Source organism: Apus apus, chromosome 2 (genome assembly GCF_020740795.1).
Source record: "Apus apus isolate bApuApu2 chromosome 2, bApuApu2.pri.cur, whole genome shotgun sequence".
Taxonomy (NCBI): Eukaryota; Metazoa; Chordata; class Aves; order Apodiformes; family Apodidae; genus Apus; species Apus apus.
In genome coordinates, this window is record NC_067283.1 from 85,330,050 (window position 1) to 85,355,381 (window position 25,332).

Consider the following 25,332-nt stretch of genomic DNA (forward strand, 5'->3'; position numbering starts at 1 on the left):
ACATCTGACAGCCAAAATCTGTTCAGTATCAGTGAGCTGTTACTGGTCATAAAAAACAATCAATTACCATTTTGCTTCCTGATTGAATGATGGAAACTCCCAAAGGCTTTGATTCAGGAAAATACTTAAACAAATGCTTATCTTCCTTCCTAGTCCTCAGGTCATCTAAGCATATGCTTAATTTTAAACAGGTATGCTAGGGTGCTCTTCCAAAATCAAAGTTATTGAGCTTTGATTCTATCAGAGAGATATACATTAAGATCACCACAAAAGCTAAATAGGAATAGTGTATTTGATCAAGTCTAAACTTTCCATGTTGGCCTTAATATCTGTGGCAGAAGCTTTACTCTTGGGGAAAGAAACAGGCCAGATACAAATTATTAGCAAGGTGAAGAGTTCAAATTAAATTTTATTTTTCAATTCAAACAGAGTAACAGCATGCAAACAACTGCCTCTCACTGAGCATGGGAACTAGAATCACTTTATAGGCTCATTTGACTACCTGTGTATCAAGCTCAGCCAACCTTTTAGTGAGGCCTCCTGCCCCACTTCCAGCATACAAATGCCAACATCAGCTGTGGCTGTGAGTCTGTAATCTCTGCCATTGCTCCCACAGACACGGATGATAAGAAACAGTGTTTCTTAATTCACAATTATATCTCTCTGATTATGTGAGCAGAATAGTCCACTGCTTGACATAAAGGTATGGAACTAGGCCAGACTTTGTAGAAGACACTCAATGTGCCACAGTACAGATTGAAGCATTACTTGCTGGCAACCAACCTCAAATTATCCCAATGCCGGGACTCATGGCAGTAATCACCTTACCTGGGTCCTCTGGCTGCCAACAGAATGGTACACTGCACGTATCCAGAGCTCATGTGACCAAATGCTGATGCTGAGCACTAGCATGAACACTTGTGGATATTGTGAAGGAGACACATCAATTTTTTAAAACAGCAGCAAGTAAACATAAAAGGTTACTGTGGATACAGCTCCAACCTTCACTGGAAAACGTGAAGAATTTCTCTTGCATATACCATTAAAATGTGGTCTAAATAAGTAATTTTATGATGAGTAAAAGCCTGTTCTTCAGATATACAACTTGCCTTCCCCACCTTGTGCAGACACATTTCCCCTGTGATATTTCTAGCAAATCCCTGGGTACAACTCTACCTAAGATGAGTAGATGGCATATAAGCAAAGGCAACTTTTATAGCTTCCCTTTGTTGGGTAAAATTTTCAATCCTGCATGGGCTTGTGCTGCAACTACACCTACAGCTAGACATCTAACAGGTTATTTGCATGTGTAGTTATGTTTTCTTCCAGAGATAATCATGGTAAATCCCAAGGCAAGCTACAGAGACACAAAAATACACATGCAGTGATATACAGAATTTCAGAAATCTAGCTGGGTTATTTGGCATTTTCTGAGATAGAAATAAAAAGTTTAAAAACAAAACATAAAGATCTCAAGTATGTGAATCTGTGATTACAGTTGCTTCATACAATTTATGGGAAACACTAGTTCTCTTTTAACACCAGAAGCTCAAACAGTCCAGCTCTATGACTTGAGCTTTGATCACAAGAATTAGCAGAAGTTTGGTCTCAGATCAGCTGTTTATTTCCTAGATCAACTGATTCTCCTTTGTACATGAAGCACGCTGCATGGCTGGAAAGCAGGCTCCTTGCTAGGGAGACGCGTTCCTTTCTCAAGACAATTAAGCACCAAAGGCACTAGCTCAGCCATCCTGGTTGATGGCTTTACTTGATGCCATCTTCCTGACTTGCTGCTACTCTCTGGATGTGTTAAACACCTGCCAGGTTCCTCAAAAGACCATTTTGAGAACTGAAGAAAAAGGTTACTTCCTATACAGTGTCAGGTCTTTTCCAGTTTGGAAAGTTCATTCCTTTCCAATAACATGTCTGTGTCTCGGTTCCCTTTGGGTTGGATATGTAGTCTATGCACCTTCTGGCAGGCCTCTGTACTGCACTGCATTGAGGATAAACCATTTTACTGAGCGGGCTCAACTGGGCTTGGCACCCACAAGAATTTTCCTTTAGGAGTCTGTGGACAGCAAGTGTGCAATAAAACAGAAGCCGTTTCTTCAAAACAAAGTATGATTTATTTGCCAACACAGGCACAGTACTCCAAGAAATGGATTAAGGAACAGCCAGGAGACCTGTGTGCCTGCTGTCTTACCTATACTTGGCATTACCCACAAATACTTATTTTTCCTCTGGTTTCTTCTGGGTGACCCAATTACAGCCTGTGTGGTGCAGACCCTGACTCTCAGCAAGGCAGGATCAGCCTGCAGCCATTTCTCTCCTCCCTTCCTGCACAGTGGATCTTTTAACCTTAAAGTTCATGACTTTAGCAAACAGCTGTGTAATCAGGGGTGGAGTGGAGGAGTTGCCTTTTCACAGATATTAATAGAGCTCAAATATTCGTTGGGATGCTCGTTATCTAGGCAATTGGTTGCTTTTTATACTTTGCTCCACTGACAGCCCCGTTTGATCTACTTCCATTGCAAACAACCCCTCATAAATAAGGACAAACTGAGTCACACATAACTAAGCAATGCAGATTCTTCCCAGTTCCCCATAATATTAGCTAAATAAATGACTTCACCAGAAGAAGCCCTTGGTCCAGCAAACTTCGAGAAGACAATGGAAGAGAAACAGACACAATTTCAGAACTGAACTACCTACTCCACTGCCTAGTTGCAACCAAAATCATCTAGAAGCAAAGCCAAAAATGGCTCTGTGTTCACTCCTCATAATTGTGACATCAAAGATCTTTGACAGCGGAGGCAAAACAAAGAAAAAAGCTTGTTTCTGCGCTGGCACAAAACCACCTGCCAGCCATTCTCTACCGAAAATTTAGTGTTCCTTGGAGACACCTTCTTCAGCTGTAAAAGAAGAAATCCCTGACAACCTGCTATCACGTTGTCCTCTAACAATTCACCTTTTGCTGTCACAAGGTGTCCAACTGCAGGGAAGGATTTGCTATGTTAAATGAGAGCCAAACACTAATGTTTATATGACCTGGATAGAAACTCTCTGAGAAATCTAGCAACATTTTTCTTTAATCAGTGATCAAAGGCATGAGATCTCAGATGTCAGTGATATGATGTCTTTGGCGTATACAAGACTTAGCTTGCATATCCAGTATCATGAAGGACAACACAATAATAACACAATTATACTCTGTCTTGAAGAAATTGCTGCTCTCTCTTATTTTCATAAAAAAACGATACAGTGAGAGATATAGTCTTCTGTCTTTTCAATGTCAAAACTATGAAAAATTACACTGTCTTGAAAAATGAAAGAAGATGGGCACAGTATTCAGCAGAATACATCAATGTATCAACTTTATTGGTCTGCAGTGGCTATACAACTGTTTTGAAATAAATCCCTAAGGATATGATAGACTTGTTTGAAGGAGTAGAGATATGGTTCTCCTCAGAGACTGCTGCAGCAGTAATGCAGTTGGAAGAACTTGGAAAGAATTTGGAAAGATCTAAAAAACACCTGCATGAAGTATTTTTGGATGTCCAAATCCCCCTTTTCTGTAATCTGCTGAAGTGGAGAAATAAAGGCCTGATCTGGAGTATTATTTCTTCATGATTTGTAGTCTTAGAATCATAGACTATTTCTAATAGGAAGGGACCCCTAAGGATCATTAAGTCCAACTCCTAGCTCCTTGCAGGACTACCTAAAACTAAACCATATGACTAAGACCATCATTCAGACATTCCTTGAACTCTGATAGGCTTGGTGCCATGTCCACTTCCATAGGGAGCTTGATCCAGTGACCAACCACTCTCTCAGTGAAGACTCTTTTTCTGACGTTCAGACTGAACTTCCCCTGGTACAGCCTCATTCCATTTCCTCGTGTCCCGTTGCTGGTCACCAGAGAGAGAAGATTGGCACCTCCCCCTCCACTGCCACCTTTCAGGAAGTTATGGACTGGAATGAGATCACCCATCAGCCTTCAGTTCTCCAAGCTGAACAAACCAAGTGACCTCAGCCGCCCCTCCTAACAGGATGCAGAGTAAAATTTTTCACAAGCAAAATAACTGCACATCCAGGTTTCTGTTCGCATGCTATGTGGAGTTCCCTGAAACATCAATTTATTCCACAGAATCATACAAATGGCACAAACAAATTGGTTCAGACATTAAAATGACCCCACAATTTTAGTGACAGTTCTCAGCATGTGTGTTAAAGCTGTAAGTGTTGGGAATCAAGGTCTAGGACATAATACTTAAAGGAGGAGGGAATCACAGAATCGTCATGGTTGGAAAGGATCTCTGAGATCACTGAGTCCAACCATCAACACAAAAAAGCCCCCTAAACACAACCAACCACACACACCCCAGCAGAAAACACCCAAAAAAACCCCACACACCCTACAACCTTGGCCATCAGAGCATGCCCTGAAGTGCCACATCTACACAATTCTTGAGTACCTCCAAGGATGGTTACTACCCCACCTCCCTGGGCAGTCTGTTCCAGTGCCTGACCACTCTTTCAGTATAGAAATTTTTCCTAATATGCAATCTGAACATCCCCTGCCACAACTTCAGGCCATTTCCTCTAGTCAGTGTCTCACATTTGGTCTTTCCTAGGTAACCCTGTCTAAAGGACATCCAGTATTATCTCAGATTTACAAGAATGAAAAGGGCATGAAAATGCTTTCTGAAATTATATTAATGCTCTTCACGTTTTCCTGAAAAAAAAAAAGTATTGACCATTCATACTGTTGCATACAGTATGCAACAGTATTTTAGTCTTAATAGTATGGTTTAATAGATGTTTAAAGGTTTGAAATACACTCCCGATCTTTGATTCAGTTAGAGAAAACAGTGCAGGTACCTTCTTCTGATGGAAGAAACAAATGTATGGCTAGAACAGCTTATAAATGGCTCTGGAAGCACAGCAAGCCTAGGTATTTTCATCCACAGTAAAATATAAAAGTACATTTACCTTTTTTAACTTTGCTGCTCCAGCTCCAGAGCGAATGGCCTCCAGTAGGGCTTGCCTTGCATCCACAGGGTTATCTGTAGCCATGGCAGAGAATTTAGGAGGTGCTGCTGACAGCTGAGTGGGAGGCGGTGGTGGTGGATGGGCAGGGGCAGGTGGGATACAACACTGCTCTTCCTGGGGGTCTTCCACCTTCTGCAAGGACAGTTCTGCATTCCTAAGACTCTGCAACTCCTCAGATGCCAGTGAGGACACCTGCTCATAATGCAGTCGAAAGGAGGTAATTAATATTACGCATGACTAAACTAATTATTTGACATTTGATGTACTTTCAATATCCTGATTTCACTTTACTTGAATGATGTAAAAGACATAGAACTTTTGTTTGCTCATGGGGTTGAACATCTGTTACTACTCACTCACATCACTCAGCCGGGCTGATTACCAGCATCAAGGATTTGGCATTGCCTCAGAAACTCAATCTTTATTTACTGTGAGCTCCAGCATCCTGTAACTCTTCTTGGCACATAAGGTAAGAGAGAGATTTGGACTTGGTATTCATTTGGAAACAACCACAAGGGTTTTGGAATCAGGAAGATGTATTAAGGCTGCAGAAGCCACCCAGGAGTCTTGTTACTTTTTTCAGTCTAGGCTGAACAGGCAATCTCAGATGACAAGGACACTCTTCTAGATCTGAGCTTCATTCAAAAAAATGCCATTAAAACTAAAGTTTCCAGTTATACTAAAAAAAAAGAAAAAAAAAAAGGAACAGAGAGAACTACATGAAAGCACTGAGAACTAAATCAATTGACTGCTCTTCCAAGCATGTTTCAGTGGAATTTCTGAAACTAAAATTTCTGCATGAATTACCAGCTTGGAAACTCATCCTGCTTTAAATGAATGCAGGGGGAGAAGGCATATTCTCAGACTAAGCCAGCTTTTCCGTCAACTGCCTCAACAAATATTTTGGCCATTACCAACATTACTAGTAATGTTCATGATAAATTATTAGTAATTACAATGATTTGTCTATTATTAGGAAATACAGTATCATGTGCCAAATTGGAGGTTTTCAAAAAGATGCATTAGCATTCTTTTCTCAGACAAACTGAGGCACAAAACTTCTCTAATGGAAAATGAAAGGATCCATCACCCATCGAATAATACACATTCAGAGAGCTCCTGTATTCTACTCTTTCACTCAAAATATATGGGAATAATGTAATGTCAGATAAAACATGAACATCTAAGATAACATGAAAGGTACAGCCCTTTCATCATAGAACATCTATATCTTGCCCTGTACACATACAAACATGGTGCTTTAACTAGCACAGGTGACATGGTGTGAAAAAGAACCAGACAGTTTCTAGGCAACTTCCGTTAAAATTACTGCAAAAGCTTCTCTGCTGGAGAAGAGCATTCCAAAAAGTCTCTGTGATAATACACTCGCCGCTTCATTGTCAGAGCCTTACACAAATTTACATTTTTTACTAATGAATGCAGAATGCAGTTAAGTATGTGTAAAGATGGCTGCTGTGGAGCATGTCATGCCCTCAGGCTCAGAGGAGGCTGTACCCTACCTGCAGCAAGGGCAGTAAAATGTTTTGAGGGATAAAGTAATTTCCCAAGACAGGCAAGAGGTTCTTTCTATCTAGTGCCAGCTATCTGGATATGTACTAATGACCTGAGTCATTGCACAAGGGAAATGGGAACCTCCTTAGAAATACACATTCCTGGTTGGATTAGTGAACTGAGTAAAAACTAAGGCTAGAACAATGCAAGTTTTGGCTACTGGGAATAAAAGATGTTTTAATGATTAGGTAGATCTTTCAGACAGAAGGAATCATCCTGCTCTGGTGAAAGCTAATGTTCCATCAACATCAATTCATTGCATACAACTGGCATGCACCAGCTCATGTTAAAAGACAAACAGCATGTGTGAAGAAGCCCTAGTGTATTTTCAGAGAATCATAGAAAGGTTAGGGTTGGAAGGGATCTTAAAGATAATCTAGATCCAACCCCCCTGTGTAGGCAGGGACACCTCCCACTAGATCAGGTTGCTTAGAGGCCCATCCAATCTAGCCTTGAATACTGCCAGGGATGGGGCTTCCACAACCTGCCTGGGCAACCTGTTCCAGTGCCTTACCACCCTCATAGTAAAGAATTTCTTCCTAGTATCTAATCTTAATCTCCCCTCTTCAAGTTTTAAACCATTGCCCTCTTGTCCTTTTGCTACACGCCCGTGCAAAATGTCCTGCCCCAGCTTTCTTGCAGGCGCCCTTCAGGCAACTGGAAATGGATGCATCCTGTAGGTAATACAAATGTATTAATATAACTGCATACTCCTAAAGTAAAAAATCCCTCCACCTAAATGTGAAAATTACAAACATTTTATGTCTTCTATGTACATTTCCTGTAATTAATTTGGATTTCTACATGCTTCTTTCTCTGCTAAGAGCACACAATTTGAAAGAGTGTTAAGTTTTATAGCAGAGGCTAGGACTGGACCCACTATGCCATCTGCCTAAGTCAGATCTGGTCTTGTGTCTTATTACCTGCCCCTCAGCATTTCTCTTTGCAGCACAATGTTTAGTTAGTGGCATATTTCTGTTTATTCAAAATACCCAGTAGGAACAGCTTGCACTTAAAAGATCAATGAACCATCTTGATTTCTTACCTTTTTCAGCTTTGAGATGCCACTGTGGCCTCTAATGGCTGCTAGTAGGGCTGAGCGCTCATTCTCTGGCTCAGCATATGAGGGTTTCCTGTGATTGCCATTTAGTGCACAGTCTGAAACCTACAATATAAAAAAATCCAAACATCCTCACACTGTTATTAGATATTTACTTAGAGATAGTTTGGAACCACTTTAAAAAATATTTTTGGCACTTGTACCAGAATGCAAGCTGCGGGGACTAATCAGTCTGTCTTCTTTTGGGCCTGCTTTTACCAACTTTACTCACACTGAACAGTGAGGGTATGTGTAGAAAGTAGTGCTGTACTTACCAATGCAGTCTCATACCCCCTGAGCATGAAGTCAGTGGCAAGCTAGTATCACCTACTAATACAAAATGCAGTTTTCTTTCACAGCAGGTGTTGACGAGTTTTCTGCATGCTGTGAGTTCCTGTTTTTACATAACACACTGAAACGCAGGTTTGGCTCTAAGGCTAACCTCAATTACCTTGCCTTTATGCTGAATCTCTGCCATCTCTGCCTCTTCTAGATAGTACAGTAGCAATGGTGTTGCATAATATACAGGATATGCAGAATAAGCAGTGGCTTGGTCTGTATTTTGCCATTATAAATGTTTCAAATGCCTTGTGTTCTCCAGCTCACCAGCAACTGAACAAGTTATAAAACCTTTGGTGTCTGACAGGGTGAATACAGGGCTCTGCATTCTGAACAGGATAAAAAATAGTTTCCACTTTACCTTTCTGAGTTTCTCCTTTCCCCCTCCTGTTTGAATGGCCTCCATTAGGGCACTGTGCAGTGACGTGTCTTTTGGAATTGGTTTTTGGACAACAGGTTTGAACTTCTTCTTTGGTCCAAAGATATTGGTCTGCACACTAATATCCAGTTCACTGATTGCATTAATATCCGAATCATCCGGTTTGTCTTCCTGTTCTGACTCTGTGTTTGCTGCTGCACCATTTAGCTCCAGTGAAGCTTTAAGTGGACTACCTTGTACACCATTAGCAGGAGGCCATCTAGTGCCTCGCAAAGGTGAGCTGAAAGAGGGTGGGACTCCCTGGAGATCAGGAGACTTGAGAGATGAGGCTGAATTAGTATGGGGCAAAGTCTCACATTTCTGGTCAAACAGCATCTTTTTCTCTGCTATGCTTTGTTTGCTGTTTAAACCATGATCATCATCTGCACTGTTGTTATCCTTTGAAGAGGATTTAGTAAGTGGGACACTGGTATTCTTTTTATAGAAACTCACAGGAGTTGCTTGATTTAGTGCCCTGATGTTAACTGCTTTGTTTTCCATGCCAGAATTATCACCAGGTGTAAACCTCTGGGATGCTTTTTGACTGCAAGTAAAAATACTTGAAAACATTTCTTTTGTTTCTGATGGTTCTGTTTCCACTGGGCTGTATTTGGCCACAATAATACATCTTTTTGGTGAAACCTCTCCTTCAGTTTTAACCTCTCCCGCCCCTTGCTTATTTTCATCTTTCTCATGATATTCCACAGATTCAGACTTAAAGGTAGTTGAATTGATGTGTCTTGCAATGGCAGAAGCAACATATTGACTTGAAGTTCTCCTCTGTGGCTTTAGAAATGGAAGATCCAGCTTGTCCTTACTAATGGCTGGTGTCACTAATGGTGTTACCTGAGACTGCGTAACTGGAAGAGGTGGTTTGGTCCTTTCATTCTCAGGCTGTCTTTCAGCCACCTGATTAGTAACAGTTTGTGGTGCTACAGGTTTTGGAGCTGCAAGACAGACAGGTTTGTACTCATGTTTTACAGCAAAGGGCTTAGAGTTTGTGGTGACTGCTGACCTTTTAGGAAGATGCTCAGCAGAATCATCACTTTGTTTTTCCATAGAACTTGACCTCCAGAATGCCTTCACTTTCCCAAGATGAATTTCCTCACTTTCATCTATAGAGGAACCTGGTATGTGCTTACTGACACCAGTGTTTTGACCTATAAGGTTGCCTAGTTCATCTATTTTAATGGCACCAGTGGAGAGTGAAACTCCTCTATTGAAATGTTTTACTTCAGGTTTGGGAGGGATGACTTTAAAGGTTGTCAAACCCATTTTAGGTTCATAATTTGTTCCTGAATTCTGGGCACGATGACACCATATGGGTGTTGATGGGACTTCTACTTCATTTTTTTTTGCTGGTGGCCATTTGATTTCTAATTCTGATTTACTTTTTTTCAGAGCTCTTTCCCTGTTACTATATTCATTAAATGAATTTATCCTCTCTTTTGCTGTACTGACTTCAGCTGTGAACTTGAAGTGAGATGGAGTCAGCTTAGATTTACATTCCTCAGATTTCACACCCTGTTTTGGGGGGGGTTCCAGTCTTGAGTTCTTTTCATTTCTTTTTTCAAAGGAGGATGTGAGAGATTCAAACATATCTCTTCTCTGTTCCACAGGTAAGTGACTGAATTCATTTCCAGAGGGTTGCTGAGGTATTAGGTCCTTGGATATGCATACAGCTCCGCCATCTGTATGTTCCTTATCAAAGGAACCTGCATTGTTGTTTTTGTTCGTAAAGTTTCTTGTATTAACAGAGTCAGCTGAGATATTTAGTGAAACCCTTGTCTCTTGACTTCCAGCTGAGCCAGAGGTGCTAAATTCTGGAACATCATCTATGACTGTTACTGGAACAGAAATGGTAACATCTTGGGCAACCTCAACTTTTCTTACATGTGGGCTCAACACTTCATTGATGTACTCGGAGTCAGAGCTACTTATACCATCCACTGCTGTAAAATACAACATTACATATAGGTGTATTTAGGCAATATGACTTTAAATTACACAAACAGCCAGTATGAGCTTAAGCAGATCAGGTATTTTAGTTACACTAACAGGAATCTATTTATGCCTGTATTACAAAACCGAGATATCTGGGTCCTTTTTATTGTCTGGTTGCTGATTAGGATCAGCCAAATATTCCTGCAGTCCTCCTGCTTCAGCCAGTGGGAAACATACAAATGCAGCTGAAAGCAGAATTTAATCTATTGTTCATACCTTATCTTTGACTAACTTCTCTCAGTGATAAACATTTCACCACATGACTCCAAAGGAGAAACATTTCTGAGAAACAGCAAGCAACTCCAAATTATGTTTCCCAGACCTGGTTAGTAATAACAGCCCAGCTGAAGGATTTCCTTCAGCAAGCAAACAAAGAAACAGTACTTGTGTTTTTTCTCCATTCTTCTCACCCTTCATTACCAGGGACTCCAGAAGCCTCATTGTGCAACAAGCTTAACTCTCCTCTCAAATTTGCTGGTATAGATCAAGGGTTACAACACAGAAGTTAAGAAATTCCAGTGCTAGAAAACTCACAGAAATTAAATCATAATCAAGTTCACTGCAGAAGTACTTAAATAAAGATGAGATTTTTTTAAAGAAGTAGTCGACATCATTTGGTGACAAACCATTACGAGAGAAATATTTGTATTTACAGTAGGAAAAAGAGCACATTAGCACACTTTATCTCTTCCCACTGTTTCTTTTAATATTTTTTGATTTTAACTTTAAGATACATCTGCTAACTCAGAAGAGGCACTGGGTACAAAGATGTCCCCTGTTTCTTCACTTCATAATAATGAAATACAAAACAGAGGCATTGTTCATTAAACATGGAGCTAAATTCACAACTGATTCATCCTGTCTGAAGTCAATGAAATCATACCAAATTTGGCTAATAAAATGTGTCCATAAACTGTTGTTCATCCCTTTTTGGTATCAGACACAGAAATACAACAACTATCTGATAAGCAGCTTGAAAAATATTCAGTGAGCATCTGTAAAGAGTGGCTGCCTCAGAAGCAAAGAGAGAACAGCCACTCTGGGTTGAGCACATTCTGCCTTAGACCCGTGGATTGCTCTCAATGATCTCAGTGAGAAATGTGCAGATGTCTCAGAGTAGAGTATGACCCTGCATCTATGGCTATGCCTTTCTCTTTTGAACTTCAGAGTTAAAACTCCTTCCTACCTTCTAAATCTTCATCCAGTCCAGCCAAAGCCTGCTGGAGTTGTGCAGCAATGAATATATCCCCATTCTGATGCTTAGCTGAAGCCATTTCTTCATCTCTCCTGCTAAATGAAAGAGGAGAAAAAGGTTGAGTTTACCACTTTTTTGCTTTGCACTGTCGCTCTGACATTCATTATCATTTCAGCCCCTTCCATTCCACTGGGGTTCAGAAACTCATTCCCCAAAGTATGAAAAATATGCAGCCTTGGAGACACACACCACCCACCACACTGACAAACCCATGTCTAGGAAAGGGTCTCTATGGTGCCTGAGCATACTCAGTGTGTTGCTGATCAACAGATTTGGATTAATAAAGCCTGTCACGAAGAAATAGCCTGGCTTCACTGTGAAGTACACACTTCAGCTTGGCTGCAGAAAAGCAGTGCATGCCAAGGCAAAGGTTTTGCATATCCATACAATTTTAAAGTGGACCACTAGCCATCCTGTGCACGTGCTGTGCCGGAGTATCTGCACCTTAATTAAATAAGAATTGCATGGCGATAAAAAATAAATACAGCTAAGTAGTGTTAGCAAATCACTCTACATCCTGAGGGGAGGGAGGGAAGGAGAAAAGAGAAACTAATCCCTTGAGAGCTGTTTCTAATGAAGCATATCAAGGAGCTTGATTTTGCCAGAAAAGAACACCATGGTTTTTGATGAAGTTGTACAATGATCTAAAACAAGTCTGAAATCAGAATGAGTGCCAAGTGTTGTCTTGCCTTATTAAAAGAAAAAAAAAAGAAAAAAAGATGAAACTAAGAAAAATTCTTACAAAAAATAACTAAATAACTAAAAAAAAAAAAAAAAAGTATGGCAACCTGTTATACAACAGACATTCTGTTTCTTAGGATGAAAAATCTTGACCAGCAGAGCTTTATTCTACATAAATCATTGAAGCTAGGGTTTCACATTGGGCAATTTTTTCCATCTACCTGTTCTTCATCTGAATTGAAGAAATTGTTGTTTGTGACACTGTATCTAAGTTTTGCCGTTGTGATTAGCCTATTGAAAAAATAATTTTCCATTCTAGCCACACCTAAACTAAATGGTAAGGTGAAGGAGATTTGTCCTTTCCAAGATCAGACCCTTATTTTCACACAGTAACAGATAATGTATTTTTTTGGTAGTTAACTGAATGCTACCTAAAAAATGCCACATTTCTGCTGCCCTTTGAGACAATAAATCACAGATGTTTCCTGACATTGATTTAAATTATGTCTAACAGTGTAGCTTCCTTTTTTGCTATTTTATCGTTTGATTTTTCCCTCACTCCTAGCAGGGAACATGTTCAAGTATCAGGTATTTTATTTTACTTTATTTATTTATTCTGCATTAATCTTTCCTTTATGTCTTTTGCAGAAGTCCCAAACTGGAATCTAAGACAGAAATTTGTATTAGTTGTTTAAATACAGGAGACAAAGTGCTCTGCAACTGAAATACAATTTTCTTCATCCCCAGCAGCCAACCTGCACTGATGATGCTCAGGCCTAGCACCCACACTGCACGACTTGTGGTAAACTGTATTTTCCTCCTGCTGGATTAAGATAAAGGTGCTATAAATCAGAGTCGCCAGTAGAGGCAAATGGTGATGTTAAGACTGCAATCCCATATCCTGAAGCACACACAGACATACAAATCAATGAGACTACTCATCTGAACAATCTGACAAAAACTATGCTGCAGCATTCAGACAGAAGTCTGGCAAAAAAAAAGTTCAACTTCAAAGTGGCAAAATGAATGAACCAACTGAATTTCATACTGGTTTTGCAGTGGAAAGTTTTCCAAAATGAATAAAAAAATATTTACTCTCCTCTGAGTGCATTTTAAACCAATGTATTTGCAAACTCAGAATATTTTTGATGGAAAAATATTCAAACTGCACCAGCTGAGCAAAAAGGTCTATCCAACGTAGAAGGCAAATATTGCTTTCTTCTCTACAAAGCTGGCCTTGCAGGATCATTGTCCATAGTTGGAAGCAAACTACTGACACACAATGAGACCCATTGTCTAAGGTACTGGGAAGAAGATGTTTCCAAGGCCTTGGAAGAAAAATTTGTAAACTTGTATCTATCAGTAAATAAGACCTAAGCTTCATAAGACCATGCCAACTCACCATCTCTCTGGTACCTGATCCTATCTTTCTGTCTATTGCCTGACTGTTCTACAATAGAACCAAAATAATTTAATCATAGAATAGAATCACAGAATGGTTTGGGTTGGAAGTGACCTCAAAGATCATCTAGTTTCAAATCCCTGACATGGGTACGGATACCTCCCACTAGCCCTGGTTGCTCAAAGCTCCATCCAACCTGCCCTTGCACACTTTCAGGGAGGGGGTATCCACAGCTTCCCTGGGCAACCTGTTCCATTCTCACTAACCTCACAGTGAAGATTTTCTTTGTAATGTCCAGCTTAAATCTACCCTCTTCCAGTTAAAAGCCATTTCCCCTTTGTCCTCTCACTACAAGCCCTTATAAAAAGTCCCTCCCCAGCTTTTCCATAGCCCCTTCAGGTACTGGAAGGCTGCTATAAGGTCTCCCCAGAGCCTTCTCTTCTCCAGACTGAACAGCCCCAACTCTCTCAGCCTGTCTTAATAGAAGAGGTGCTCCAGCCCTCTGATCCTTTTTGTGGCCCCCCTTTGGAATTGCTCGTACAGCTCCATGTTGGGGGCTCCAAAACTGGACATGGTACTCCAGGTGGAGTCTCACAAGAGCAGAGTAGAGGGGGATAATCACCTCCCTTGACCTGCTGCCCATGTTTTTAATGCAGCCCAGGACATGGTTGGCTTTCTGTGCTGCGAGCACATCTTGCAGGCTCATGTTGAGCTTCTCATCAACTAACACCACTGAGTCTTTCTCCCCAGGGCTGTTTTCTATCCATTCTCCACCCAACCTGAAACTGTGCTTGGGATTGCCCCTACTCAGGTGCAGGACCTTACACTTGGCCTTACTGAATTTCATGTGGTTTGTATGGGCCCACCTCTCAAGCCTGTCAAGGTCCCTCTGCATAGCATCCCTTCTCTCCAGCATGTTGACCCCACCACACAGCTTGATGTTGACAGTAAACTTGCTGAGGGTGCGCTCAGTGCCACTGTCCGTGTTTCCAACAAAGATGTTAAACAGCACCAGTACCAGTACCAGCCCTTGAGGAACACCACTCATCACTGGTCTCCATTTGGACATTGTGCTGTTGACCACAACTCTTTGAGTGTGACCATCCAGCTAATTCCTTATCCACTGAGTGGTCCATCCAACAAGTACATATTTTTCCAACTTAGGGACCAGGATGTCATGTGGGACAGTGTGCAATGCTTTGCACGGTCCAGGTAGATGACATCAGCTGCTCTCCCCTCGTCCACTGACACTGTGACACCGTGGTAAAAGGCCACCAAATTTTTCAGGCATGATTTGTCCTTGGGGAAGTCATGTTGGTTGCTACCAACCACCTCTGAATTTTCCATGTGCCTTAGCAGAGCCTTCAGGAGGATCTACTCCATGATCTTGCTGGGCACAGAGATGAGACTGACTGGCCTGTAGTTCCCCAGGTTTTCCTTTTTTCCCTTTTTGAAAATGGGGGTTATGTTTACCTTTCTCCAGTCTGTGGGAACTTTACCAGACTGCCACTACTTTTCAAATATAATGGACAGTGGCTTTGCAACTTCGTCCATCAGTTCCCTCAGGAGCTGTGGATGGATCTCATCAGACCCCATGGACTTGTGCACTTTCAGGTTCTTTAAATGGTCTTGAACCTACTGTTCTCTTACAGTGGGTGGTAGATTTTCCTTCTCCCAGTCCCTGCCTTTGCCTTCTGTGATTTGGATGGCGTGGCCACAGCTCTTGCCTGTGAAGCCTGAGGCAGAAAGTCATTGAGTACCTCTGCCTTCTCCATATCCTGCATGACCAGGTCTCCTGTTTCCTTCTGGAGAGGGCCCACACTGTTCCTGGTCTTCCTTTTACCACTGACATACCTGTAGCTTTTCTTGTTACTCTCGATGTCTCTTCTATCTAGACTTTAGCTTTCCTAACCTGATCCCTGGCTGCTTGGACAACTTCTCTGTACTCCTTCCAGTCTACCTGTTCTTGCTTCCACCCTCTGTAAACATTATTTTTACATGTAACTGTGTCCAGAAGCTTCATGTCCATCGATGCATGTCTCCTGGCATTCTTGTTTGCCTTCCTTTTTGTTGGGACACGTTGCCCCTGGGCTTGGAAGAGGTGATCCTTGAATACTGACCAGCTCTCTTGGGCTTGTCTCCCCTCTAGGGCTTTATTCCATGGTACCCTACCAAGCAGATCCCTGAAGACGTCAAAGTCTGCTCTCCTGAAGCCCATGGTAACAAGCTTGCTGCGCACCCTCCTTGTTTCCCTAAGGATTCTGAATTCCACCATTTTGTTGTCCTTGCAGCCAAGGCTGCCCTTAAAATTAATGTTGTCCACCAGCCCGTTTTTGTTGGTGAGAACAAGGTTCAGCATAGCACTACTTCTTGTTGGTTCCTCTACCACTTGGAGAAGGAAATTGTTGTCAATGTACTCCAGGAATCACCTGGATTGCTGGTGCCTTGCTGTGTTGTCCCTCCAACAGGTATCAGAGTGGCTGAAATCACCCATGAGGACCAGGGCTCATGAATATGAAGCTGCTCCTATCTGCCTATAGAGGACCTCCTCCGCTTGGTATTCCTGTTCAAGTGGCCTGTAGCAGACCACCACTATGATACCACCTACCTCTGTCTTCCCTTTATCCCTGACCCATAAGCTCTTGGTCAGCTCCTTGTCCATCCCAGATGGAGGTCCATGGACTCCAGCTGGTCATTGATTTAAGAGGGCAACACTCCCTCCTCCCCCACTTGTCCTTCTTAAAGAACTTGCATCCACCCATTCCTATGTGCCAGTTATAGGAATCATCCCACCACATCTCCGTGATGCCAGTAGCCCTGCAGGCATGCACACATCTGTAACTCCTCATTTATCCCCATGCTACAGATCTCGTTACTAAAGCTGTCTGTGCTGGGCTTTCTCCAGGAAATAATGGAAACTACTGGCTTGAAAATTTTACCAGTAATTTATCTAGGGAAACGTATTTGGGACTGGAACAGGAATTCCTGGACTCCAAACATGCAGCACAGGTCCATTGCTTTGACCAGCTCTTTTCTCATGTCAATCAATGGGAATCTTCCAATGACTTAGAAAAATTATCTTCTCCTTGATGGATGCAACAGTCAACAGAGGTCTCTTTCATTTTCCTCTACGTATCTATGCAGTGACTATATAGAATTTGCCTCTCAATTTCTGCTTCAATCTCTGTATCTGAACAACTGGGATAGTAATATCCAATTCAAGGATTTTTTTTCTGAAGGAAATAGAACAATGCAATGAAAATGAAAGGATTCTTATTTGCTCTTACAGAATGATCTTCAGAGAAAGATCTTTTCTTTTACATTTCCAAATTCTTACAAGATCTATTGCTCAATTCATCTCCAAACTCACCTACCTACAAAGCAAACCAGAAGGTATAGATTAATCACAGAGCTCTTGTTAAAATTGTAAGCATTGGGAATTCAAAATGTGACACATTTTGTGAGGCAAAGTTCTGGTTGCTTCCAGTAGCTCACAGGATTAATAAATATGCTTTAAAAGACTCTTTCTCACAACAGTACTTGGGAATGGAAAACAAGAGGGTTTCTTTTGTTTTTTTCCTAGCCTTCTTCTCTTCTAACCCTACACACTTTTCTTTTGTTGACAGCTCTGTTTTGGCCAGAATCCAAGAAAAATATGACTTATTGTGATACCGTATTTTACATTCTGGATAAACATTACCAGTGGTATTTTCTCACACACACTTTTTTGACTTAGGGAAGACCTTGATAACCTTTATGCTGCCTTTCTGGTAAAATGTGAGGCACTAAAAATACAACACTGGTGAGCATTCAGCCCAAGCTCAGAACGGCAAATGTGCACAGTTCCTGGAATCCTGAGCACTTATTACTTATGTAGATTAGCAGAGATTTGTGCAAAAGCACAGAATGGAGCGAAGTGACTACTGAACTACAGCCTTTAGTTCTCCACAGAGCTCAGGCTACAACACACAATTACTCCTCAGCAATCATTTGCACAGTTGGAGACAAAATGAAACTTACAGCAGCTTTTCACCAAATTAGTGCCATGGGAGATGGATATTTATGAAAAAGTTTACATTCTAAGAAAGAGAGAAAATTCTCTGATAAACCTAGCTGGAAATGCTGCACTAAAAAGAAACCCAAACCAGAAATAAGACAATGGATTTGCAATGACAGAATCTGCCAGTTAACAGTAGCTTTACCTGGGAGTCTGCAAATTATAAAACTAACTCAAGTGTCTTTGAGTACTTCTCAGGAGTTTTAGAGAGCCTAATGCATGGTACTAGAGCTAGAGACTGCAAGTCCCACCATAACTGTTTAAATACAACACAGACCTGTGTAAACTCCAGAGAAGAGACCTGAGGAAGAGATTCAGTTATCTAAACCTGGGCACTTGGTGCCATTTGAAATACTGCAGATTATTCACATTCACTATGTCTAGAGCTGGTAAGACATAATATAAAAAGAACAAATGTATCACAGAATCATCCTGACTGGAAAAGATCTTTAAGATTACCAAGTCCAACCATAACCTAAATCCACTAACTATAACCTAATTTAGCCATTCAATAGATACCTCTCGGATTAACTGAATGTGATGCAAAAGTCTCATGCATTTTGCACTATGTTAGCTACATCACAAGACTTGAGAACACAGTCCCTGTACATTTGTTACTAGCTGGGGAAGGATGATAGAGCCATTGTAAATAAGAGTCAAATCCAGACAGGCACACCATATTGTGGTAGAGGCAGGGAAGCAGTGACTACTGTGAGGCAGTTTCATGGGCATTTGAGGGCATTCAGTTTCTCACGTGTCTTAGGCAGCAAACAGGGACCGACCAATGTGGAAAGCTGATGGTGCCATTACTCTTGACTGGGCTTTGGAGTGTGCCTCCCATGTCTGACAGTCTTCTCAGTCCAGTACTGGGGGAATCACTTCAGCCCTTGCAAGTGTATCCAAATTTATCCTCTTCAAAATCAATCTGCAATATTCTCCTCATACATAAATGCTGGAAAGTGAAATACTTCCACTTCGGGTATAAATCAAGCCAGGTATAAAAAAAAAGACTGATTATGAAAATTTTTAAGTTGTAGAAAGTGTGGCTGAAAATGCATCCTTTTTTGAATACAACATTCTATTCAACAAGACCAGAAAGATGACACTAATTAAACTTGAGGTCTTTAAATACTTGTTTTTGTGACAGCTAAGTACTCTTCAAAAGTGGAGGCAACTACTTTCCAGATAAGCCAATAGTTTACATGATCTTAGGGACCATTTTTCCATTCTTTATTCTTTATTTCCATTCTATATTCTTTAAAGCTACATTACTCGTTCCTATTTCCTTTTGAGGAAGAAATACAAGAGTTGCATGAGAGCAGCTAGTGTGAGTGGTGGACTTGCTGGTCACCTAAACTATGACCTGAGCAATGAGATTCTCCTTTTGTGCTGCCTCCTGTGAACTTGAGCATAAAGTTTGAATGTTCCAATGACCAAAGCCTGTTAAAATGCCAAACTGTAGACTGAACAACCAACTTAAAAAATCTAAACAGAAAGCAAATGAAAATGCCTTCACTTACTATCATTCTGTGTTTTAATGCTAGATGCTAGAAATCTCTAGGCTTGTTACATACCAGGGTGATTTAAGCTTCCTGAGTCCCCTGACATATGTCACTTTCAGGGTCCTGCTGCCGGAGCAGCAGCTTGTAGTTGCTATACAGCTGGAAGCATGCCCCTGCTCCCTCCTCCTTGCTTGGGCCTCTGGCAACAGCTTCTCAACAGGAAAGCCCGCAGGCAGAGAGCATTGCCAGAAATAGTCATGAAAGTGGACCAGCTTGATTTAAAGCTTAATACAGTCACATCACCTGTGCAACATAACGTTGCGAGTTAAAAGATGGCACAGTGAGGTTAAATAACTTCTCTTGGTTTACACAGAAAAATAAGAAACAGAGCAAGGACCAGAGCCTTTCTCTCCTGGAAGCCAGCACTACATCTTAGCAACCCAAGCTACTTCCTAACATGTAAAATATTCTACAGCTCCAAAGTATACGGCATTTTTCCAGTCGATGAGTTTAACAGAAAGGCTAATCTGGATCCCTGCTCTATAACGACTTAAGAGTATCTATTACTTAACCATACAATCATTAGTATCTTCCCTCCATGAAGATTTGCCAGCAAAAAAATGCATAAGAGTATCCAAATTTTTTAGAGTGTTTCTGGAACAAGGGAAAAGGGAGAGCCAGAGATAAGAAAGGAAATTAGCAAAACTATGTAAGAAGCAGAGGCTTGCAAATCTGTCAGACATCTGAGTCTTAATTAAGTAATTTTTCATCCCTGAAGTTCTCCCTGTCACTTTAATCCTTTCTCTACCTCCCTCCACCTCAAAACTACATTTCTGTTTTAAAAAAAAGTAAAACACATGCCTACCCAGCTAAAATAAAACCTATCCCATAAAGAAATGACTGAATAAAAGTTTCTCACATTTCTCAAGAGATAGTTACAAGTGATATGTAATTACATAGAAGGTGCTTGTGCATAGAGGCATATATAATACACACACGCTTTGCTACTTTTCATTACGGTTTTTCTCTTTCCTTCTTGTCTGCTTTCTGCCACTCACTATTGTATTTTTTCTTCCTTCAACCAGCTTCATCACTGAATTCTCTCCAGCTACCTTCTCTTTCCCTCCTGTCCTTCCCAAGTGGAATACAAAACCTTGTAACATTTGAATTTGAAAGGGCTGAAAATTAAGCAGAACAAGTTCACCCGCCCCTATCCTTTCAAGCTTTTGTTTTAAACTAACTCATCAAAACCCTAACAGTTCTGTCGCAAACAGTGAGTATTTCTCAGGTTGGTAATGAAGAGACTCTTCTCCTCCCAATAGCTTCAACTACCCCAGCCACAGCCAAAGGTAACAAATTCTTCCAAGAGAGAGAGAGGAAATGAGATTACCCCTGTCCAGACCCACAGCATGAACCAGTCTCGAGGGTTCCCCCACCCCCACCCTACGCCCTTCACTAGCTGTACGTGAAAAAATATTCCTCTCTCATGGCTACTGAAACAGCAACCTAAGGGAGGGTAAAATCCGTTCAGACCTATGGAAGGCATTTTATCTTTCTGTTCTAGACAAATCTGTATTTTTTTATCTTTTTAACTGCCAAGTTCTCTTTACATTTTAAAATATATTTATTTTCCAAATATTTTAATACATTTACAACCTTTCCAAAATAAAAAATAAAAAAATTATTTTAAAGTGTTTTTCCTGCTGTGAGAGAGGATGGTGGAATCACTCACTCTTAAGACCCTTGTTAAACCCCTGATTTCCACTGCTTAGAACTTTGAGAAATTATACATCTTTGCTAGGTGGCAGTCCAAATGCAACAGTTTATATCATGCCCATGATCATTTTATTATTTTATTTCAGCCAAAAGAGTTAAATGTCTTCCAAGAACAGAGTTTGGAAGAAAAGGAGAGCTGCATTCTGATACATGAAAAGCTATTAAATGTCCAGTCCTCTGAAAAAAGGAGGTCCTGTGTGGTCTAACTGGTCATTAGTCTGCCTTGACCCTGTACATCAGTTCTTGTTCTCTAAAATAGAATAATGCCACATTTTCATCTCATGTGAGTACTGTGCAGAGAAATTAATTAAAGTCTGCATGGCACATGGATACTAGTGTGATGAGTTAGATAAAAAGAGCAAAAGGAAATTAAATAGTCCTGTCTCCAAAAGAGACTCTGAACTTAGAATGAACAGTTATATACCTGCTCCATTAATTGAGCTCTGAAACTCAGAAAGAAAATAAACCAAAACAGAGTATGATCACTTTAACAGCAGACGTTATGATACTGCACAAAAGAGGGAGAATTAAGGTTAAAGAGAGGAAGCTAAGGTTACACAGACAGCCTTAATATTGTTACCTAACTTTGAGCTCGTGACCTAGCATCCCTAATAATATTAACATAATTTTTAACATGTAATTATTTATAAAGTTCCAGACAGTAGGTGTGCACGATGCTTTACAGGCATATAAAACTGACTGATCCCTGCCCCTAGGAGCTTGCATGATGACACCATACAAGGGATGGGAAAGGAGGGGGTACGGGAGGACAGAGTTGCAACACTGTGAGATCATGAGATGTACTAAATGCCACATAAGCAACATTTCAGCTTCTCTGTGGTTTTCTTGTTACTCATTTAACACTATATATTAAAATTCAATGAACAGATACATAACACAAAGAAATCAACCATAAGAAAGGATATGAAGGAAGAAAACTATGTAGTACAGTGTTCAGTCAGCACTTAATATTAAAACATTCACAGCCAAATGTTGCATGTAGTGAGTTATTTATATGGAGTTAGTCCTTGGCACTTCCAGCTGAAGTCTGGATTCTGCTCTACCAGGAACTGTACAAACATATTGTGAGATATGATAGCTCCATTATGATTTTTATCCTAAAAAAACAGCTGGTAGCTGAAAGGAATATCAGAGGCAGAGAGACAAAGAAGGTATAACACATTAGAAGCAGAGCCAAGGGCAGAACTAGTGTTCTAACATTTGATTTGATATTCTACATGCTAATGAATATGTGTATTTGGATTAAGATTGCTTGAACAAGAATCTCGAAAGAGAACAAAATAAGAGTGCACATGCAAATTGTTCCCATTTACTGGAAAACAAAACCATAAAGGAAAGACCCCTGCCTGGAAACTCTGGAATCTGGGGACCTTCTTTTAGAAATTTCTGTTTCTCTACTCTGGGAAATGAATGAGATTTGAGCTCTGCTGTGGTTGTCATTTGTGTGTGTGCAAAGCCCATTGTAGGTGCTATTTCTGACCCAGCCACCCTGCTATGCTGCTGTGTGCAGACAAACCCACTGCACCTCGAAGACGGTACACCTGAATGCTCAGATTCCCTTGACTTCAGTAGCAGATGAGGTGCAGACACTGCTGTGATATTGTAATGCTATCAGGCATTCCAGCTACAGAGAGAACACCCAGGCCACCCAATACACAATTCCAGAAACTCTAAGAAAAGTCAAATTAAATCTAAAGATACAATTAACCAAAGTAAGCAACGTGTCAAAATACTTTTGATCTGGAGCACAGGTTAAGCCTCTGGACCAAATCTAGGTAAGAACTGCAGACTTGCTTCTGCTCTTCACAGTGCACATGCAAAATACCACTTGGTATTCATACTCCAAAACCAACTTCATTCCACCTTAAGGGTACTTCTTAATCCTAGAGAGCACAAAATCATTTCAGTATACAGCATTATAAATCCTTAGCAATTAGTTATTCCAACAAGTGAAAAGCCCAAGCTTTAGTCAGCTTCACAATATAAAATAACAAGCTAAGTATTTCCATTATTCTTTTTAACCTTTTTTTGCCAAGCCTCAGCCAAATTAGTCACTAAATAAAATCTCTGGCTTCAGTGGAGCTCAGCCTCCAGGAGGACTCCACTGCTCCTAACCCCTGCTACCTTAATGTAGTAACATATTCTCCCAACTCGTTTGCTCCTTACTTCCTTTCAGAATCGAGTTGCATCTTGGTGCATAGAAGACAGAACAGAATTCATAAACTGTATATTAACTTAGTTAAACTCTGTATAGTTTGGTATCAGTTATTCACATGAACTACACTTGGATTTGTCTGGGAATTTAGGAGGGTAGTTTGGTCCTGAAAGTAGCCCATTCATCACAAGAACTAGATACAATCTCAGGTCTCCCAACAGATTTTATTAGTGGGGTGGCAGCTGCTCTGACAGTGGAAGTCAAAACTGCTGCACTCCAAACTTGACTGTTCTCAAAATTGTACTCAGAACTGATTTAAATCCCACTAAAACAAGAATTTCATACAAATAGGTTTAAAAAAACTCCTTATTTTTTCCTTCCCTCTACACTTAGGAAGTGGCTTTTGAAAACTTAGCAAGTTGACCTCAAAAAGGATTTATACAAGCACTGTTTTCAAAGTTGGTTTGTTTACAAACATAGGAGTGGAATTAGATTTACCTTCAAATATTACTGGCATATTCACAGCATTAAAGTTTAAAAGACACTACTATGAGCATCACTCCTGTGGCAACCCAAGTAGTTGCTGACGTAAGATTAAAATAAATCACAAATGTTTCTGCTATAACCTAAAGTCGCTCTGAAATAATTTTGCTGTCACAGAGCCTAAAAAATAATCAGAATCTATGAAAAATAACTGAAGTCCTAAACCAACAATTTCAGTTTCCTATTTCAGTCTAAAACCACTACTTAAAGTATGGACATACTAGATAAATACAGAATATTTAGCAGAAAAAAAATCGCAGAAAAAAAATCACAGAAAAGTCTAAGTTGAAAGCATAGCCCAACCTCCTGCTCCAAGCACAGCTAGTTTCAAGACTTTGCCAGATCAGGCTTTGTAATGAAAACCTCCAAGCATGGAGACTCATCAGCCTTTCTGGAAAATTGGAAAATCTTTTCCACTGCTTATTGGCTCCCATTTTGAGGATCTTCCTCCTTAAATTCAATTTTTATTTCTCTTACATCAGCTGGTCATGGTGGCCTCTTGTCCTTTCACTGTGTACCCCTGAGAAGCCCCATAGCCCTCCTTTTTTTTTTAGGAAAAGACTGCAATCAGGTCCTCCCTCACCCACATAGCTTTTGCAAGGTGAACAACCTGGTTGCCTCCACTCCCCCTCATACTTCTCATGCTCCAGCATCCCAGCCCTCTCAGTGGCTCTCCTCTGGATGCTCTCCAGTTTGCAAGCCTCTCTCTTGGATTGGAGGTCCAAGACTGGACACGGTACGACAGAACTGGCCTCTCAGTGGTGTGCAGGGAGAGTAATCACATCCCTGACTGCCACCACCAAACTACCCTTCCAGCTTCTACTCCTCATGCTCAGTGAGACCCCTGAGCAGCAGTCCTGCTGACCAGCTTAGGAAATGTCCAATTGTCTCCGTTGTGTACACACTTCCCAACTATCAAAAATTTTGTTTCTTTGTGTGACAAAGGTTAACCTCGATGGAATGTACAGAACATGTACCCTTGGCTGAAGTGAAAGATATAGAAAATACTGACTTCCAAGCAGGAGTGTGTCACTTAATGACCTATGGCCATTCTTTTATTTGACTAAGAAAACAGAAAAGTCCAAAATAATTAATGCTGATTAGGATCGTTCATACAGGGCTCTGTTTTGATGTCTTTGCTCAATATCAGGGTAATGTCTCTCCCCGCCCCAGTGTGCATCTGTGTTTCCTGATCAGTTTAGACCCTGCATTTTGAGGAAAATTGGGACTGCTTAGCGATCTTACAAGGCCCAATCTAAGTCTACTGAAATTAATGGGTTGTTTTTTTGGATCAGGTCTGGAACGTTATTTGCAGTTACTGTACTAGTGTATCTAATCCATCAAACAAGAGACTGTATCAGGACTTTAAAAACTGTAAAAGGACAAATCGCAAGAAAAACGTATTGTTGAGCAAGTATCTAAGTGACGCTTGACCTTGTCCCCCTTGATATTGATG

The 25,332-nt window shown here is 40.7% G+C and overlaps 1 protein-coding gene across 7 annotated transcripts in view; it reads right to left on the reverse strand.

Annotated features, from left to right (window-relative positions):
* Nucleotides 1-25,332, reverse strand: part of COBL (cordon-bleu WH2 repeat protein) — a 164,078-nt gene that overhangs the window by 1,608 nt on the left and 137,138 nt on the right. For 6 of the 7 annotated variants that reach the window (XM_051609927.1, XM_051609926.1, XM_051609931.1 and 3 more), the window contains 4 exons: nt 11,671-11,774; nt 8,424-10,432; nt 7,670-7,789; nt 4,993-5,244 (listed from right to left, as the gene is read on the reverse strand). In XM_051609927.1, coding sequence (XP_051465887.1) covers nt 4,993-5,244; nt 7,670-7,789; nt 8,424-10,432; nt 11,671-11,774 — 2,485 coding nt within the window. The remainder of the gene's footprint in view (nt 1-4,992; nt 5,245-7,669; nt 7,790-8,423; nt 10,433-11,670; nt 11,775-25,332) is intronic. The other variant, XM_051609928.1, reaches the window with a different exon arrangement.